The 21,219-nt window shown below is 42.2% G+C and overlaps 1 protein-coding gene across 1 annotated transcript in view; it reads left to right on the top strand.

Moving 5' to 3' along the window:
* The window catches only part of BAIAP2L1 (BAR/IMD domain containing adaptor protein 2 like 1), an 85,871-nt gene that overhangs the window by 13,161 nt on the left and 51,491 nt on the right, over positions 1-21,219 (top strand). The window contains exons 2-3 of the mRNA XM_065893018.1: positions 9,569-9,644; positions 14,601-14,687. Coding sequence (XP_065749090.1) covers positions 9,569-9,644; positions 14,601-14,687 — 163 coding nt within the window. The remainder of the gene's footprint in view (positions 1-9,568; positions 9,645-14,600; positions 14,688-21,219) is intronic.

The following is a 21,219-nucleotide window of genomic DNA, read 5'->3' as shown; positions in this document are numbered from 1 at the left end:
ACCCAGGTGGGCGGGTATCCAGGAGAAGGGCCTCCAGGCAGAAGGAGAGCAGGTGCAGGATCCCTGCGGTGGAATTGGTTTGGCCTGTTCCGAGCACAACCCAGAGGCCCTTGTCCTGGAGCACAGAGATGGGGGTAGGGAGGGGAGGCCACAGCCCAGACTGGCTTGATTGCAGGCATGATCCATGCTTTTGGTGCCTCTTCTTACCCTGTGGTGAAAAGGACAAAAGTCACTAATGACTTTATTCCATGATAGACTTGAGAGCTGAAGATAAAACCACCTTTCATTGTTTCTCTTCCCCTGCTTAGATAGTTCCAGTCCTGTGTCCCTTTTTTAATGCTGACAAGGGAAACGGTTTACTGTACTTAAAAAAAAAAAAAAGTACTGTTTTTCACCCATTGGGCAAAAAAAGTATAACACCAAGTGTTGGTGATTGTGGTAAAATAGCACAGCGGTTGTAGGAGCACAGATTGCCGCAGCCACTTCGGAGAAAGTATCCGGCAGTAGCTAACGAACCCGAAAAATCTTCACGTACCCCATGCCCCAGCAGTTGTGTTTCTAGGAGAATTCTCACCCACGTGCACAAGGAGACATCGACAGCTTCTTGCCACACAGTTGGTGTTAGCAAAAACCTGGAAGCCGCCTAAATGTCTCTCGGTAGAGGAAGTCCAGAAACCAGCTCGTGCTGCTGTGCGGCCTGGAAGATGTGAAATTGGGGGGCAGCCCGGCAACCTGGAGTCTCCGAGCGGAAGGTCTTTTTCCTCAGGGAACCCCAGTTTCATTCTTAGAGCCTTTCAGCCGACTGAAGGAAGCCCACTCAGATTTCTGAGGGTAATCTCTTAAAGTCTACTGGTAGTTAGCCACATCGACAATTCCTACCCGGCCGCACCGAAATTAGTATTCAATTGACTAGGTACTGTAGCAGACACATAAAATTAGCCATCACAAAGGGATACCATACAGAAGTTAAATCGGAATAAACCCAGTTAATACATATCACGGTAGACAGGTCTCAGAAGCATAACACTGAATTTAAAAAAGGATGTAAAATGTATTACATGATACTGTTTATTTTATTAAATGTACGAAGCAAAATTATTTATCAGTCCTGACTATATGTGTGTATAAATATGAGTTAGAAAGTTTACAGTCTTAACTAGTGGTTCTCTGGGGAGAAGAAAAAGGGATATGAGACTTGGATAGGGTGGCCGAAACACCTTGTGGTTTTGCAGTGTCGTTCTGTAACGTTTTGATTTCTTTTCAGCAAAGGAAATTAATATGACAGTGTTAACCATTATGAATTCTTGGGAGGACTGCAGGTAGTTGGAGAATCTTCTTTTTCTCCCCCACTCCCTCCTTTTTGTAAGGGAAAGAAAAGAAGATCGGAAAGACTTGCCATGTAGAATCGGTCCATATTGTGATGCTATTGGAAGATTAATTATATTCATCTAAAATCAGGAGTAAGATTACAAGAAGGCATCCAAAAAGAAAAACTATTGTAGAGACTCCCATAATTTCTCACCCTAAAATAGTGCTCTCTGTCATAAAAGCGTTTTCATCCCACCTTATTGCACAATTCTCAAGGAACTTGTCTGGAGGCCTGAGTGGTGCGCGCAAAGTCAGTGCCCAGGCCTGACTCTGCCTCTCACTGCCTGTGGGATCTTCGGCGAGGTTTTTGTTTTGTTTTGTGTTTTTTGCGGTTCGCAGGCCTCTCACTGTTGTGGCCTCTCCCATTGCGGAGCACAGGCTCCGGTCGCGCAGGCTCAGCGTCCATGGCTCACGGGCCCAGCCACTCCGTGGCATGTGGGATCCTCCCGGACCGGGGCACGAACCCGTGTCCCCTTCCTCGGCAGGCGGACTCCCAACCACTGCGCCACCAGGGAAGCCCTTCGGTGAGGTTTTTACATTTAACATCTCAGAGCTTCACGTCTCATCTGTAAAATGGGGAGGATAACCATCGCCTTGTTAGGATCTAATGAGCAAACCCGTGTGAAGTGCTAGGCACAGAGCCTGAAATGTAGGCTGCAGAGTGTCAAAATGTATCTCAAAAGGAGAAAAAGAATAAAGAGTTTTGAACTGAATAAAGCAGATAATAATTACACCTCCAGTTTCCTTTGTACTGCAGACTTCTGGAAGTTTTTGCGTTCACGGTCTCTCTCATCCTGACGTGATGCTTTGAGGCAGGAGAGCCCGGATCGTTTGTTTTCATTTTACAGAAAGGAAGCGGTAGTGCCTGGAGACTTCTGTGTAAATAGGAATGCTCATCCATCTGAAGAGTTGACTAATATTTTCTGTCTTCTGTCTTGCAACGTTAATTACTACAGTTGATTCAGTGCACTGTCAGGTGCCTTGAAGAACACACAATAGGTGCTCCATAAATATTATTATTTCAGTGAATTCTCGTACCCCTCATGAGGTGGAAATTAGAGGTTTTCCCATATAGAGGAGGAGACTGAGGCTCAGCACGGAGGGATGCGATTTGCCTGAGGACTCAAGGCCAAAGTATTTTTTATGCAATATTCCCCCACCCCTCAGGTTCATTGCTACTAGGGTGGCATGTTACAAATTATAAATGATACAAATTGATACGTAATACAAGTTGCTAGCTGGTAGCCTAGATAGATCATACAGACTAGGGGGCCAAAACATTGTTCACATTTGACTGACGGGAAGCATTTTTGTGTATTTATATCTTTGAATATGAGTATTTTTGCTCTAGCTCAATATTTCAAACAAAAAACATCTTAGTTGTCTAACTTTCCTTTACTTGGCTTCTGCTCCCCTTTCAAGATGGGTATGAAAAACATGGCTCTTCTGACCATCAGCCCACAGGCATCTGCCTTTTTGCCAAATTTACTCGTCAGTACTTTCCCTAAAGGCAGGGGACATAATTACATACTGATGATGTTAGTCTAGGAACAGTAGCTTCCGACAACACATGCAAGAGGAAGTGAGATTTTTTACAAATGACTTCTATCTAGAAGTATTCTCAGTTAGCCCTTATGAACAGGTATTCTTGTCACACGGAATTAAAATGTGCCTTGATTAGTTTAAGCATTTGTAACATTGCTAGATTAATTTGTATGAGATTATTTAGAATAAAATAACGAAATTTTCAGAGACATACAGTACCTGAATCAAGTTATAAAAAAACTCTGTATTAGAGATTCTTAAGTCACTTTTAAGGTTTATTCCAGTGTAAATATAACCCACACTTTTCAACTGAGAAAATTAAGCACTGAAAATATCAAATAAGTTGTCCTTGGTCTTGTAGAGAACTGGAAAAAGAAATGGAAAGAGAAACTAATTCTTAGGAATTTAAAATCAGCTCAGTTTAACTAGCTAGCTAGTCGTAATTGTATTTATGCTTCATAGTCTATAGTTTCATACTGGTAAAGGTAATAATTTTTCAATAACGAAAGAAAAATCTAAATGGTGAGAAAGTTAAAAAGCATCGTAAGATTGTATAATTCGTTTTAAAATTATGATCTGTAATGGTACAGGCGGCAGAGGAAATGTATGGGATAAATGGACCAACTAGAAATCTGGTGGAAACTGCCTGTAGGGTCCAAGTGGCCTGTTCCTCAGCAGTTTTGGAAATAGCTGAGCACTGATTCTCCAGTGCTGCGGAGCTCTTGTGATAGGACCAGCCCTCTTCATTACGAGACACAGCACAGGTACAACAGTGATGTTGCCAGTCATCTTATTTTAGCCTAGATGGTCCATATTCTTCCCTGAATGAAGATGAAACTCATTCTGGTTCAAAGTGGTTTGCCACATTATCCTCCTTGCCAAGCAGTAACTGTTGGGATACATACTAAGCTTTTGTTATAGATGGTAACAAAATAGTGCTTCTTGGCCCGATAATGCCTTTTATAATTTATTTTGTTTTTTTTTATGTTTATTTTTTTTAACACCTTTATTGGGGTATAATTGCTTTACAATGGTGTGCCAGTTTCTGCTTTATAACAAAGTGAATCAGTTATACATATACATATGTTCCCATATGTCTTCCCTCTTGCGTCTCCCTCCCTCCCACTCTCCCTATCCCACCCCTTTATTTTGTTTTTGTACTTGGAATCTTAAACCTTTTATTCCTAGCGCCAAACTTAAAATGGATTTGGTCATTACTGCTGGTGATTCTCTCTACATTTGAGGCTCTATAAACAATTCAGGTCTTAACAGGCCTTGACACAGCATGACCTTTGACCCAGCTGCTGCCCTCCCTCCAAAATGTAGGACCCATCCAATTCACAAGGACATCCACTGTAAAAATTTTATGGATTGTGGAATATGACAGCGCACTGCTTTTTTGTTCCTGGGTTTAAAAATAACATGTACTTCAGCTAAAATAACTAGATTAATGGCCAACAGCCAGTGTAGAAATGGATTTTCCACTGTTCAGAGAGGCCAGAATTTCCAGGGGAAACATTTCTGTAGCTAAACCTAAAATAAAGAATTGAAGTGTATGTTGAACTTAACAAGCTTAAAAATTCTTATATTTTCTCTGAAGCTGATTGTAGTCTCATGTCTTAGTTGAACTTTTTTCCTGTTGAATCATTTGGATAGTGGTTTATGCTTGGTATTAACTTTGGAAGTTCTCATTATTTCATGGTTTTTGAAATTTTAAGATGGGAGTTATATGTAAACATTTCAAGAATTATATCAAGAAATCAAATTATACTTTCCCATTATTTGAATATGCTGAACAAAGAATAATCTTAAGAAAAAACACAGATCTTAGCTTCTTTTTGTAACTGCTTATCTGCTAGAGGACGGAGCTTGCTCTGTTGATTTCCTTATACATGTTACCATCTAGACTCAGCCACGTGAGATTATTTTAAGAATTTTAAATGATGTTTTAAGAATAGTTTTATCTTTTTATTAGAACTTATATTCTTACCATCCAGACTTGGTGTTGTAAGATTATTTTAAGGATTGTAGATGAGGTATTTGAAAAATAGTTTTTTTATTAGAAAGCAACCATTTTCTAATGAAGTTATTAGATTTTAAAAATTACTGAAATCTCATACATTGCCGATGAGAATGTAAAATAGTACAGCCAACTCTGGAAAACAGTTCGGCAGTTTCTTATGAAGTTAAATGTACACCTACCATGTGACGTGGCAGCTGAACTCCCAGGTGTTTATTCTAGAGATATGAACACTCACGTTCACACAAAAACCTGTACATGATTGTCCATATCAGGTTTATTTGTAATTGCCAAAAACTGGAAACAACCCAAATGGTCAACAGTTAAATGGCTAAACTGTGATACATTCATTCTCTGGACCACTGATAGCAAAGAAAGGGAACAAACTTGATACGCCCAGCAACTGGGATGGTTCTTAAGGGCATTGTGCTGAGTGAAAAAGTAAATCTCAAAAGGTCACATACGGTGACCCACTTATATTTCATCCTCACAATGACAAAACTATTTTTGTGACTGAGATCAGCGGTTGCCAGGGCTTAGGATTGGTGGGGAGGGTGTGGCTGTATAGGGGTGGCATCAGGGAGATCTTTGTGCTAATGGAACAGTTCTGTATAATAACTGTGGTGATGGTGACTGTTATACAAATCTATACGTGTGATAAGATTTCATAGAAACAAAGCACACACCCTGCAGATTAGAGACATGAAAACTGGTAAATCCAAATAAGGTCTATAGTTTAATAGTGTTGTACCAATGTTGGTTTCCTGGTTTTGATGATGTACTATGGCCATATAAGTTACCATTGGAGGAAGCATACATGGGAACTCTTTGTACAGTTTTTATAACTTCTTGTGACTCTTAAACTATTTCGAAATTAAAAGCTTAAAAACAAAACAAAGAACTTGAGGAAAGATGATAGAAATAGCAGCTGTGGTGACAGGTCCCCGTGATCAGGTACTGAGGCTGACCATCTTGCAGAGGGACTGGTGAGGGGTCAGCATTGGCTCTGGAGCTTCATGGCTACTGGTTGTGAATGAGGCTCAAACAGCTGACTGGCTCCAGGAAAACAAGCTGAGTGGACTTCCAGTTAAGCGTGGCCTATTGACCTCAAGTCTTTTCCTTCTCTTCCTTTTGAGAATACATTAAAATGATGGCAAAGGAACTTAAAGAAAACGCCTGTAAATCCATAGTGTAGAGACCTGAAAAAGGAAATATCAGTTGACAAAAGGCCTAAAGAAATTTGGGTTGTTAGAAATGGACGGAGGTGTAGTAAACTGCCTTAAGAGAACTGAAAGAAACTGCAGAGAGGAGTACCAGTGATAGCTGAGCCCTTCACCCCAGAGAACCCCAAAGGCTGGGGAACAGGCCCCACAGAAGGTAGAGATGTAGGGGACACTCAGGGCTAGAATAGGAGTTACACAGGTGGTTAAACTGCCAGGTCCCCTTTCCTGCCCCAGCCACCACTATTACAGCTGCGCCCTTGGTGTGGCAGCCTGGAGATTCAGTCTCAGGATGTGTTGAATCAGAGGCACTCTTGACTTGGAAACACCAGCTGAGGTACTGGAATTCAGGAAAAATCAGCACAGGAAACCTGTGGGATTCCCAACCCCCTTCCAGACCTGGGAAAGCTGACCACCTGGTGATTGCCCCTTCCCCCGCCCAGTGATAGGAAATTAGAAACTTCTCTGGAGAGACCCAGTGGCCCCTGGTTACCGTCACTTGGCCAGTTTCTTTGCAGCTGACTTGCTGTCCAGTCACTCTGAATGAAGCCTACTGGTCAGTAGCCACCCTGTATGCATGCGCACACACTCCCAGCCAACATTTTAGGGCTTTACTCCTACATACAAACTGACAGTCAAGGATCACCAGACATTTGGGGAAAGCCTCCAACACAAAAGACAGTTGGATACCAAACAATGAGAAGAAATAACCAGACAGTACGGGGAACTGGCAGAAAATATCCCCCAAATTACAGTTTATTCAGATAAGAGATGATACTGTATCCATAAAACAACAGGATGCTTTTAAAAAGGAATAACCAAAAAAACCTGAAAGAGCCCAAATTAAAAATATATCAAAAGTTTGAAAAGCATCAGAGGAGTTAGAATGTACAGTTGAGGATGTCTGTCAGAGATAGAACAAAAAGTGGAAAATCAGAGAAAAAGGGTAAGATCAGAGAATAAATCCAGGTCATACAAAATCCTCCTCAGAGTTCCAGAGAATGAAGAGGCAAGAATCAAAACAGGAACACTTTTCAGACCTAAAGGACGTAATCTTCTCTATGGGTAGGGTCTGTTGAGTGCCCAGTAAAATAAATGAAAAAAGTACCCACACTGAGACAGGCCATTGGGTAGTTTCAGAGCACAGGGATAAAGAGGAAGGTTCCAGAAATAAACAAGCCCCCTCCCACCACCTGCCCCCCACCAAAAAAAAAAAGTCATATACAAATGACAGCCGACTTCTCAATAGCAAAACTGGATATTGAAGACTGGAGCAATATCTTTAAAATCCTAAGGGAAAATCACTTTCGACCTGTAATACACAGCCCAGCGAAATACCAGTTAAATGTCAAAGTAAAGATAATTTCAGACATGTGGGGACTCAAATTTACCTCCTGCTTCATTTCTTAGGTCACTCTTGGAGAATGACCTCCAGCAGATAGCAATAAATGAAGAAGGAGGGGGCTTCCCTGGTGGCGCAGTGGTTGAGAGTCCGCCTGCCGATGCAGGGGACACGGGTTCGTGCCCCGGTCCGGGAGGATCCCACGTGCCGCGGAGCAGCTGGGCCCGTGAGCTATGGCCGCTGAGCCTGCGCTTCCGGAGCCTGTGCTCCGCAACGGGAGAGGCCACAACAGTGAGAGGCCCGCGTACCGCAAAAAAATAAAAAATAAAAAAAATAAATGAAGGAGGAAGATGTGGAATCCAGCTGAGACTGTCACACAGGGGACCAGAAAGGGACATGCAAGGGCAACAGTGTGGCAGGAACGGTCAGGCCAGACTGAGTAAGAGGACGGAGAGTCCTTGGAGGAAGTTCTGGGGGAAAAAATGGAATGGAAGATTAGCTGACAGCTTTGTACATTTGAAAAACAGTGATAGGCTCCTATGAGATCCGATGGAGCGTGTGGAAACATTTAAGGTAGATACATAGAAAAATCTAAGGTGGGGGTGGGAATGAGACAATTATTAATCCCAGGAGAAACAAAAAGAGTATATCAAGAAAGGAAGCATACTTCTTCTACATTCCTTGCATTGTAGTGACCAGTATTTACAAAGTCATAATAAACCTTGACTGTTGATTTACCAGGAAACTGTTATTTAATTATATAGGAGAGACTGGGAAAGGGAAAGTAGGGTTGTCTACCATAGCAGAAATCCAGTACTTATTGTCCAAAATTGAGAAGCCAAGAATATTCATCAAAACTATGGCAGCAAATACAAAAGAGCTCTTGCAAGCAAGCTGTTATGTGGGTGTAAGGCGGGGGGGGGGGGGGGGGAAGGGTTGGGGCAGGGGTTCTTTTTCACGATAAGCCGTTATACTGTCTAATAAAGTTATTATAGTCTTTTTCTACTAACTCGTAATGGAGGACCTTTTTATCCCAAAGAGTCATGTGTCAAGTATCTGCCGCTTTGGATGTTGTATGGTTTTTTATTCTTTTTGTTGCTTGGTCCTCTACAAACAAGGTACACATTTTGGGAGGTGGGTAAAGGGATTTGGCTGGTCTATCTGGAATGATTCATATTGTGAACCTTATGGTTTGTAGGTGTGACAGATATACTGTCACCGTATGTTCTGGGTCACGAAGCCAGAGACCCATAGGAATGATTTCTTGTCTGTACTTCAGATTTAGGGTAGCATTTTAAATTTAGGCCAATGTTCTAAATAGTTGCCTGTTTTATACTTGTCATAGCACTTCTCTCTATGTTTATGACCTTCTGGTGATATAGAAATGACACTTTTAAAAATGAAAACCATGACATCTGCAGAGATAGAGCATCATGAAGTCCATAATGGGAAACCACATCTCCCCCTCCACTGCTGTGAGCACAGGACCTACCGCACACTCCGTGAATAATGAATGAACTGATGGCTGGGAAAAAATGCCAGTGACCACCTAGAAAGAAAGTTCTAGGCTGGCCTATGTCTTAGGGCCGTCAGCAACACCCACCCCCATCCCCTCCCCAGTAATTAGGCAGAGCAAAAACAACATCTCTTGGAAATTCCTGTTCTACTGATAGCCAAAACTCTGCCCGTATAATTAAGTTCCTATCATGCGCCCCTGTTTCTTAGCACTATCATGACAGCCATTAACTTACCTAAACCCAAAAGGGAGCATCAGCTTCTGGACTCATGGCCCCCACAGGGTGTACTTTGTAGAGATGGAATGTCTGCTACCTGCTTCATTTACAGTAAATTCTAGGCAGCTCCTGGGCAGGCAGGGAACTGCCAGGGTCACACGCACCTCACTACTCCGTCAGTTAGGATGGAAGTGCTCTTCACTACTTTCAAATCATGACTTTGTGGACGGTACCATCAGGCACACGTGGGTATCCTAGGCTATGCAGTGACACCATCTAAAGATTGCTTGGTCTGCTGTTCGCTTATTTTATTAATTTGTTTTTTTTGTTTGTTTGTCAGAATGTTATGGAACAGTTCAATCCTGGGCTACGAAATTTAATAAACCTAGGAAAAAATTATGAAAAAGCTGTTAATGGTAAGTCTGTTTTCTAAATTTATAAATATAGAATGCATATGAAAGCCATTCATTAAATATTTTAATTATTTTTAAATGCTTGCTACTGAATTTTTAAAATATCTTTAAATTGGTAGAAACCATTTATAATTAATCTGTAGAACTTTGCAATGATAGGATATTAGTATACTTGAAATGAGTAAGTTGAATAATAGGCTACCAAAAGTGACATATCTTAAATATCAGATTTTGCTTTTTGACACTGCTTAATCTTTTATATCATTGACATAAACATGTTTTCTACTTTTTACACCAAATTCTTTGTAAACTAATAACATATATAAAAAGTGTACTTAAAATTTTAAGATCCTGAAGCATAGGAATTATTCTCCTTTTTATTTATGTAGAAGAATTTCTTGTCTTTGGGTGTATCACTTTTGATAGTAATATGAGAAATAAAATGTTTAGCCTGAATGGAAAGACATCTAAATTAAAGGTTGAACTTAGATTCTCATTTCAAAATGAGTGCTTAATTTAAAATGAACTCAGGCATTGGCTTTTGTCTCTCTGTGAACCAGAGTTGTTTGCTGGTTTGAACAGATTTCATCTGAGGAAGCCAATGTGCATCTACACATGCATTCCCCTCCCAAAAGGGGAACGTTATCAGTGATCACCTTGATGTGGACCATTTTTTTAAAGTCTTTATTGAATTTGTTACTGTATTGCATCTGTTTTATGTTTTGGCTTTCTGGCCCCGAGGCATGTGGGATCTTAGCTCCCCAGCTAGGGATCAAACCCACACCCCCTGCATTGGAAGGTGAAGTCTTAACCACTGGACCATCAAGGAAGTCCCTTATCAGTGATCACCTTGAAAACTCAAGATGCTAACAATCACCGAATTCTAACAGGGTCAGAACAATTCTCCATATGTAGCAAGTGTCACCCCCAAAATATTCAGACCCCAGTTTTACCATCTACCCTGGTTCACTAAGACCAGCACGTAACATAAGTAGAAAATTTAGTTTCCAGCGGTTTGAGATTTGAAGAAAGCTTCAGACCAAGCTTTGTGTCTTTTTTTCCCCTCTTCTTTCTCTCTTTCACAATACCCCACCTTTGGCTGCTCCCCGATGATGTTTTGAAAATAAACCTGCGCCCTCACACCCTCAGTGTGAGCCTGCTCCAGGAAAGGGGAGGTGCTGGCGAGACTCGGGACTTTGGAGTATGGACGAACTATCGTTTCAGTCACTGCAAAAGTAAACTGCTTGTTGACTTCCTTCTGGATCTCTGTGCTCTTGGCCAGACGTGTTCAGTGTCAGGAAATGCAGCAGGCCTGAGATTTCCCTCCCTCTCCCTCTAGCCGTACCAGTGACTTCTATGGGTGCCCCCTCCCTCCTTCAAAGAACTGGAGCCTTGTTTTGGAAGCTGACTCTCTCCTGATGATTACCTAGTCACCAGACCACAAAGTCATCGCTTTATCCATCCCCGGGAAGGAAATCACTCTGACCTGCAGTGATTCTTTTCTTTCTAGCACGAGCTGCCTCTCTGAGGCAGAGTTTTACAAGGTGACGCAGTGAAGAGCCCACAGCTTAGCCTCCTGCTAACAGGGCTTCTCCCCAGCAGCCTCTACCAGTTTAACACCTCCTGGGGCCTATTCTGCCTTTCATAATGTGTTCCAGGATTTCTGCAGGCCATCTGTTTTTGGCCGAAGCCATGGAGAAACTTCAATAAAATGTGTAAAGTCGTTGGTAAGAATCTGTAGTATAGTCGAGGATGCCAGGTGTGCAGTCAACAGTTAGATTACAGCCCAGCGCGGCAGCACCGCTGATGAAGAGCAGCGGCCGAGCCGCGGCCCAGGAGTTTGAGAGGAGGCCGGTGGAGTGCGGAGCAGGCAGAGGCCGTGTAGGAGCTGAGCCAGCTGACAGACGTTAGGTTTCAGCAGGCAGACGCTGCTTACTAGTGCTTCAGGCAGAAAAGACAGCATCCAAGCCGAGACCAGGGGTCCACGCTAGCATGGGTGAGAACTGTGAGGGAACAGTAAAACAGAAGGTGGAATAAGGTCCTGCTATGAATGCATTTGGATGCAGCATCTGTTACCTATTGCCGCATAACAGACTGCCTCTAAGCTTGGTGGCTTAAGACAACAATAGTTCATTATTTTCAGTCGTCCTGTAAAGGCAGTGCAGTTGTCTGTACTCCTGGGACTCTGCAGTTGCAGTGGACTGGGGCTGAGCTCACTTCTTCTCTCAGGCATAGCTGGCTGTCCCAAGAGTACAAGCCCCGTGGGAGTTATGCCTGCTCATACCCCATTGGCCAAAGCAAGTCACATGACCAAACAGCCGCTCAGCATCCTAGACAATTATACCACCTGGGAATTCCGGGAGGTGTGATTCATTGAAGGCCATGACTGTAAAAATCTACGATGAACTCTGTGGAGTGTGACAGGCTTACCCTGTGGCCAGTGGGAGGCCATTGAAGGCTTTTGAGCAGAACTGTAACCTATTGAAATCATATTGATACTTTAAGGAAAGTTTTTCTGGTAGAAATGTGTAGTTTAGCTTGATGAAGTAGTTGATCAACCACTAAAAATTAATAAGCTTCATTCCTTAAAACAGTAAGTGGTAGAAAATCTCTAATATATCCACAAAAGGGGACAGAATTATGAAAATATTAGTTTATTTTTTCTGGATAAATTATAATTTTTAAGTTAATGCAGCTTTATCATAAAAGCAGGATATTTTACTAGACTAAGAAGGTTAAATAGTTTTAAACATAAGTCAACAGTTAATGGAAAAATTCCAATGTGTGGATGCAAACCAAAAATTTTATTTAAGTGTTGTGTAATCCTGTATTACCATTCTCCCCCATTAATTTGCTTTTCAGCTTATCAGCACCTTGCAATTTTAAATCTTCCCACTAAAATATTACATATATTAACTTGACAGTTTACTGGCTATAAACCTTGTTTTTCGGTGGAGTCATCTCTTTTTCAGTGCTAGCTGAGACCAAAGAGTCAAAAAGCACCATGATTTAGAACTGCCGGGGTTGTGTGCACTGCCTCTGCTTCGCCATTGACCTTGGGCATGTCCCAGAATATCTCTTCTGTGCTCTACTTCGTGAAACGGGGTGATAACATCACCACCCTATGTCTTAATGTAGTGTGGTAGATTAATTAATTTAAGTAATGATTTGGAAAGTTTACATAAATGCTATTTGTTACTGCTCTTTTTTATAATTACGCTTTGCAGTTATCCTTAGTCTTATGAAACAATAGTATAGTAGAGCATTAGATTTCATGAACTTGTATATATATGTAGTAAAAGCTGTAACTTTCATAATATTTTAATTCTACAAGACATGCAAAAATAGATTAATTTGCCTTGAAAATACTACTTTTTTTGGCCTGCAGTATCTTCAGCGGGACTTGGGCATTAATTCATTCTGTGACCTCCTCCCCCACCTTTTTAAAACTTGAAATACCTTTTAAAATTCATCTTTTAAAAACAATACCCATGGGCTTCCCTGGTGGCGCAGTGGTTGGGAGTCCGCCTGCCGATGCAGGGGACGCAGGTTCATGCCCCGGTCCGGGAAGATCCCACATGCCGCGGAGCGGCTGGGCCCGTGAGCCGTGGCTGCTGAGCCTGCGCGTCCGGAGCTTGTGCTCCACAGCGGAAGAGGCCACAACAGTGAGAGGCCCGCGTACCGCAAAAAAAAAAAAAATAATAATAAAAAAATAAAAATAAAAACTATACCCATTATAAACTGGTGTGGCCTCAGGTTTTCTTCTTAGTGAGAGGAAAAGAGCCTGAGAGGGGTTGCTTAGGGCTCTTTTATCTCCCAAATCCTGTGGTCTCCAAAGCTCCCGGGCAAAGTGATGTCTGTGTATGAAGCTGGCCTTTGAGCAAGATAAAATATTTTCTCCAAAGTCACACTAAATAGGCTAGATCTTATTGAAAAGCTTGCTTGTTGTACACCTTCAGTCTCCTGAAACCCAGCCTGTGTAAAGTGACAGAAGGAATGGGTATTAGCAGTTCCATTAGTTTGTCCAATACTCACACTGTTAGGGCATTTTATAGATTCAAATCCTTTGTTTCAAAAAGGATAACTAACTTGTCCAGGAAGGTCATGTTGTTGGAAGTAACAGTAGAATTCAAACCCAGATTTGTCTTGCTCCTGACTCCCATCTACAACCTCCCCGCACCCTCCAAAAAAGAAAAAGGGGAAAAAAAAGGAAAAGAAAAACAAATCAGAAGCATATTTCTGTACCTTATAATGTAGTTTTCAGAATCAGTTTGAAAGGAGAAATGTGATTTTTAAGATAATTAGAATCCAGCTTGTATAGCAGTAAGAGTTTTCCTGTCTCTGCCAAAAAAGAGCAGAAAGAAAAGCAGAGCATTCAGTTATTTTTCAGGTAATTTCATTTTTTTTTTTGAAATGATAATGTATTTCAGATTTCATAGATTTCTCTCCTGGCAACAAGTATGGTAGTTGCTTGTGTCTCAGAATATCTTTTTCAATAGAAAAAGTAAAAATGCCATAGAAGGCCCAGGCACCTAGACAAGCCCACACAAGCCCCTCTAGCTAACAGTATTGCAGACCTGTATTGCTGTAGAATGACCAGCTTGCTGCAGTGGATGTGTTCCAGCCCCAATTCCGTGTTAGGAACATATCCCCTCTGGAGCTGGCCTGAGGAGCAGGCAGAACCTTCTCCGGACCCCCAGCCTCTGCCGCTGCTGAAGGTTCCCCAGGGCTGGTCGGAGGCGAGGATCCCGTGAGGGCTTTCCGGTGGGTGGGGGGCCTGCAGGAGTGCAGTGGAGGGACCTCTGCCCCTGGCACAGCTCGCTAGCTCAAGCCCTGGCCCCTGAGAGCCACGCTTGCCTCAGCCGCGAGGGACTCCGGGGTGTTTGGAAGAAAACCTCTGTGTCGTTTCCTCCTTTCCATGTGTAAGTGACGATTGTGTGTGTCACCTTCTCTGTCTAGCTATGACTCTGGCGGGAAAAGCCTACTATGATGGAGTGGCCAAGATCGGTGAGATTGCCAGCGGGTCCCCTGTGTCGACAGAGCTGGGTGAGCTGACCGTCCGTTACATATACACCCAACTTGAGCGCGGTTCCGGAGCCTTTGTCCTGCAAGCCCTGATGAGAACATACAAAGTGGCCCGGAACCAGAATGGAAAAGAGGGCTAGCCCAGCACTCGGGTTTGTTCACCTCTGCGGTGATTGACTCCTCCGTGGTCTGTCCAAAGTGGAGGCTTAGTTAAGGGCAGGCCACTAGGAACTGGGCTTCTGCCTCTGAGGTTTGGGCTCTAGTTCCCTGCTGATCCCTGAAGGGTGAAGCCGGGGGAGCCTTGAGCCACATTTTTAACTGAAGGGGATGTGCACGCAGCCTCCGGCCTCTGGCAGAGCGTTTCCTGTGACTCACCTTGCAGAGAGTCCAGCCCCTTTACGTTCTGCTCTTGGCTGTCGCTGCTTCCACAGTTGCTCTCGGTTGTGATTTTTCCGGTTTTGCTGGTATGAATCGATCCCCTGTGCACACGCGGAGGGCGAGGGCAGCCGCACCCTCGGCAGCACCAAGGCTTCTATTTACAGAGCCGGTTCACTGTACCCTCTCCGAAGCGGGGAAAGGTGGATTTTTTTTTTTTTAAATAGTCCCACACATAACCATCATTTTAATAACTTGTTAAATATGTTTTACTTGACAGAGGGTAACATTTCAGAGTTTAAAATGTTTGTCAGAATTTGAAAGGTTCAGAAAACCAGAGGAAAGGTTGGTAAAGTGTGTGTTTAAAGAAATGTGTGTTCCTCTCCAATTAAAACGTTGAAAGGGAAGCAGAGGGTCAAAGGCGCATATGTTTAAGGTTCAAATAATTCACACCATTCGTATGATAAGTGTCTTGAGGGTTTTCAGGATTGGTTGGGAAACTCCTAACTGACCCATAAAAGCCAAGGAACAAATTCAAGGTGTGATGATGGTTCTGGGTTTGGGGGCTGGGCTGCTGCGTCTGCAGTGGATCTGGGCGCTCGTTAACATTCTCTGACAGCTTTTGTACCGGAAGAGTTCATAGTCTTGAAACCTGTAGGCAAAAGCTAAGCCTGAAGTGATGCTGGGTGATGAATAAGTCAGTACTGCGATACTGAATAGAATCAGTTACGTGTAGAAAATTTCAAAGCCCTGACTTGTATTCTGTTGTTCTGGCAAGGTCTGAACTATAGTAACTGTCCAAAGTGGATCAGTTTAATAAAATACACACTGTGTTATGTAGACAGAAGCAGATAGTAAAATTTAGGACATTTGAGGGATGATTGGGGTGATTATAGGGTTCCAAAAATAGAACTAAATTAAAAAGAAACAGCCTATTTGTGTCAGGCATCAGGGGAAAAAGAAGTATGACCCTTATGTTAAAACATACGGCGCTTTGACTCACCGTCATTCAGTTTGCCTTTTTAATGTTTTATGATTCTTGCCACTGTTTAAATAAGACTTCTGTTCCACACCTTATTTGATTCAGCTGTGGGTTCATAATGTTGAATCAGCTGTTTCCACAGCAACCGTGTTGTTATAAACACGAGCTTAAAATTTCAGTTTCAGTAAGGAAAATATGTTGCAATGGTGCAGTTTCTTTCATGTGTTTGTATTTCATTCAGAGGGAATGGAAATTACTTGCTGCCATTTTTGTTCCAAGTTGTCCTTTTGCTTATATTCACTCTATCATGTAGTTAATTTCCTACTCATTTGCAGCCATTCCATGATAAAGTGCAATCCTAGTAGGAGTTGCTTTTGGAGACCTGACATTTACTTCTTTTGATTTGCTTAGTTTTTTATTTTGTTGTTAAAGTTTAGACTAAAATACTACCCTATATCTGTTTAAATACCTGTATGGAAAAGCACTGGACAATTCATAGAAAAAAGAGAAACCTAAAGTTGATTGTACCTTTCTTGTTTTTCAAGAAGATTTTCTGATCTAGTTACTGACATTTTGGTATTGGTCTTCATACTTTATTATGAAACTTATGTTACAAATTCCATTTGTTAAAAACTGAAGGGGTATTACATATGTGAAGATTATGAATCATTTCAAATTTTTCATTCCTGAAGAGTATTATCTCTGAAAAGGCTTTCTTTTCCCACGCCCCACCCCCGCAAAAAGAATCCTATAGTTATACAATTTTCCGTTTAAAATTTTTACCTTGGGAGGAGAATACCCTCTGGCTAAAAATATTTACTTAATTCATAGAAATTTGTAGTGAGGATTCAACTTGGAAAACTTGGCCAAATAAATTATTAATGTAAATCAGGGTGGCAAAGCTAAACATTTCAGTCTCTTCTCACTTTAGAGGAAAGAAAAGGTGTGTGTGTGTGTGTGTGTGTGTGTGTGTGTGTGTGTGTGTGTGTTGATTAGCCTTTTACTTTTTGTCTTCTGGGTCGGCCTCTGTTAGTAGCACAGGGCTGCAGCAGTACCATTTCTGACTTTTAGCTATGGGTGTTTTCATTTTGAGATCCCTCTTTCGGCATCAGCTCACCCAGTACTGTGTGAATCATTTAAGATGCTCTTGCCCACGAGTAACAAAACACCCGACTAACAGTGGTGTAAGCAATAAGGATGTTTATTATCCCACATAAGAAGGCCAGGAGCAGGGGTTCTTGGTTAATCATTACTAAGGACTCTGGTTCTTTCTCTCTTTCTTCTCGTCCTAAAGCCCAGCTCCTCATGGTACCAAGGTGGCTGCCCTGCCATTGTGAGTCTCAGGCATCACACCCTCCCTCTTCCCACTATGTCCAGAAGCAGGAAGGAGCACGCTTTACAGAGGAGGAAACCTTTTCCCAGGAGCCCCAGCACACACCCTCTTGTTCTCTCTGGCCTGATTTGGATCACACGCCCATGACCCAGCAGCACTATTCCCAGGCATGGTTGGCCAAGGGATACATCGAGGGGGAGAGGGCACAGCTGTTAGGAGGACACCCGATGGTGCCACCAGTCAGCCAGCTCTGGTTATCAGAGGTCTTGTTTCAATGGCTTTCAGTGAAAGGAAAGGACTTAACACGCGTTACTGCGTTAGCTGTGCTGTGAGCTGCAAAGTGCTGCTGCGTTTTGCTTGTGTCTCTGATTGGGATAGTGTTTTTCTCCCACGTGGGTTGTGTGGTTTTACTATCGTGTGTGTACTTCACACTCTATTTATGATTGTTGTTTCTCCAGTAGACCACAGCCATCCTTCCCAGTCTATTCCTATTTGGGAAGTGGGACTCCCAAGCACAGAAGATGAATTAGGGATGTGGGGTAGTTTTTGTTTTTCTGTCCTTTTGCTTTTCTGCTCAAGCCGTTGGGTATCTTTTCATCACAAACTCTTGGGGCATCTTCCCTGCCTCCGCTTCTCTCTCCTTTCTTTCCTCCTCTCATCTTCCTCTCTGCTGACGTACCTGCACGGTCTCACAGCCTCTTTCATCACTGCCATATTTCTTTCCAGGCTTTTCTTCCAGTGAGTTTGTGCCTAAGAGCCAACATTGAGTGCTTGCTCTCCTCGGGAACAGGACCCAGTGCCTGACAGGGCCTTTAGTTCAGCATCTCATTTAGTCCTCAGAGCCATCCTGCACAGATGTGGGTGCAGGCACTTCCACTGTCTCCGTTTTCCACGTAAGACCCAGAGGTGAAGTGTGTGCCTGGGTCACACAGTTAGCAGGTGGTCCGACTTGAGGATCTGAGCTCTTCACCTCTGCACTTACTGCACTTCACTGAGGCGAAGGGAAAGGAAAGAGGCAGCCAATCACAGGTTGCTGAAGAGGAAGAAAACAGGAACCCCACGACGGGGACCTTTTCAAGAAGGAGATGAGAGGGAATCGTTGGTGTCAGAGCAGCTGAAGACTGGGGAGGGGCTGGCAGGTGTGGTGATTGGAGCTCACTGGCCCCCTCAGAAATGGTGGCTTCACTAGGGTCCTGACCGTAAACACCAGGTGTTACAGGGTTGAGGAAGATGGAACTAACAGAAGTTTTACTTACATATGTATGCCTTCTTACACGTATTGCTTGACTTTTGTACAGCTGTGCTTCACATAGAAACTCAGGTCTCACTAAGTGCGTGCTGTGTGCCGGGTCCTTCGTGTGTTGCCTCATCTCATCCTCAGGAGCCTTGTGGATAGATGTTTCCTCCGAGGTATGCAGGGTGGATGCTCGCCCCGCGTTTCCCTGGGCAGGCTGGTAGACCATAGGGTAAACTTGGCAGTCACAGCCTTCTGCATGGTGGTGAGGTAACCTCCATGGGCAACCGCACTGCGTCCTGTGTCCTTAGCCATGTGCTCTGCAGCCAAGCAAGGCAGAGCAAGGGCTGTGGAGGTCGTGACCTCTGCGAGAGGATGGTAGGCGGCATTGGTGCTGCTTGGGAACGATCCTGTGACCCAGGACAGGGCGGCCAGGCCAGGTCTTATTTTCCCCTGCGACTGCCCAGCACCTGAGAGGTACTCAGTAAAGCTTGTGCTGGTACAGTGCCGCTGTCAACCTACACCCTGGGCAACACGCCACCTTATGAGGGGTCGGCAGGACTAAGGGAGAGGACAGCAACATGTTCTGGGTTGTTTGAAGATGAAATGAGATAACGTGCCTTGTGTTTTCTAAAGTTTCACAGACCAGAAAGATGCCTCTCTGTTGCCGCTTCATGTGTTCACAAGTATTTGAGAATTCAAAAATCAGTACCAATTTTTTTTCATTGACATTATTCTCTTCCATAAAGTAGGTGATACGTTTGTAAGAATATACATTTTTGCTTGATTATTCAAGAACAAATTATTTCAATTCTCTCCATTGTATCTTCATTTTCTATTTCATTAATGTCTACTTGTTTTCTTCCTTGTACTATCTTTGGGATTATTCTGCTGTTCTTTTTCTAATTTCTGAAATGATACATTTAACTCATTAATTTTAAATACAGGTAGGACCACAAAGATGACCACACAAGTTAAAACCATGCAAAGCCATCTTAATAATCAATGGGGAAAATTATGATTGTCCTGTGACCTTTAAAAATGTTTGCCAGAAACATTAAAAACTCTCTCACTTTCAGTTATAAATGTGTAAGGAAATGGAAAAAATAAAATATTTATTTAGTACACAGTACTTTAAAGCATTAGAAACACTGATAGTTAAAGCATTTTTATTTATTTGTAAAAAACTCGAGTCGTTTCAACAACTCTTGTCGCCTTCTTGTATAACTTAAGATACAATATGCTTTCGCAAATTGTCATGCTCCTTTTAAGCTTGGATCAGCTTCCAGCATTTTATCCTCGGTGATTTCAATGTTGTGAGATAGCCTTGAGAGTTCCTTTAATGTGAAGTTTTTTGGGCTGGTATCACTTTCTCGGAAACACCTTCATCCTTTTCACCACAACCGTTTTCCTCAATTATGTTGATGATTCTGGGCTTCACTCCATTCTTGTGGCTGTACATCCAGGGTCTCTCAAACAGTAGCAGTGTTGACGTTCCCACAGGCAGGTATTTCTTCTGTAACTCCATTTACAGTCATTGTTACCACTTTTAATGTCTTTGCTGTACTTCCTCTCTCAATTATTCATATTTGTAACACATCACATGGGTTTGTCGCTGGGAAACAGGGAGGCAACACACCTACACACTTTGCTGTCTGTGTGCTCTATCTGCAGTCCTTGCAGCAACACCACACTGTCTTAATTACGGTAACTTTATGATAAATCTTGATATCTAGTAGGAGATATCAAGTAAAGTAAGTAGGTCTTATTTGAGATTGTCTTAGCTATTATAGGACTTCCGCATGTACACGTTCTTTAGAATCAGCTTGTCAATTCTCACTAAAAAAAAAAATCTTGGATTTTTGACTATAGATTGAATCTATAGACGAGTTTAGAGAGAACTGACTCAATCTTCTAATCCACGAAGATGGTATATCCTTTTAATTACTTGGGACTTCTTTAATTTCTGTTAGCACTATTTTGTAATTTCCATTGTAGAAGTCTTGCACGTTTTTATACATGTGTATACATTTTATACAGTTTTAGATACTTATGACATTTTTGTCCTATTGTAAATGGCGTTTTAAATTTTTTTATTTTCTACTTTTTTTATTCTGTTGACATTTCAATTTGTCATTCTTTTTCATTACTATAAGTTCTATTTAGTTCTTTTGAAATCTGTGAATTAATTTTTATCATTTTAATAGCTTTATTGAGATCTGATTAACATATAGTACAATTGCCCCGTTTAAAGCGAATAGTTGAGTGGTTTTTAGTATATTCACAAAGTTTTAAATTATCACCACAGTCAACTTTAGAACATTTTCCTCACTCCAGAAAGAAATCACATACCCATTAGCAGTCACCTCCCAGTCACCCCCAACTCCAGTCGTATTTAACCATTAATGTATTTTGTCTCCTATAGAGTTGGTTTTGCTGGATTTTTCACATAAATGGAATCATACAATACGTGATCTTTTGTCACTGGTTTCTTTCACTTAGAGTGATTTCAAGGGTCATTCACATTGTAACATGTAGCAGTACTTCCTTTCTTTTTATGGATGGATAATATCCTATTGTATAGATATACCACATTTTGTTTATCTGTTTTATCAGTTGATAGATATTT

This window comes from Phocoena phocoena, chromosome 15, assembly GCF_963924675.1.
Source record: "Phocoena phocoena chromosome 15, mPhoPho1.1, whole genome shotgun sequence".
Lineage (NCBI taxonomy): Eukaryota > Metazoa > Chordata > Mammalia > Artiodactyla > Phocoenidae > Phocoena > Phocoena phocoena.
The sequence above is the reverse complement of the archived record's forward strand: the minus strand, read 5'-3'. Positions and strand labels throughout refer to the sequence as shown.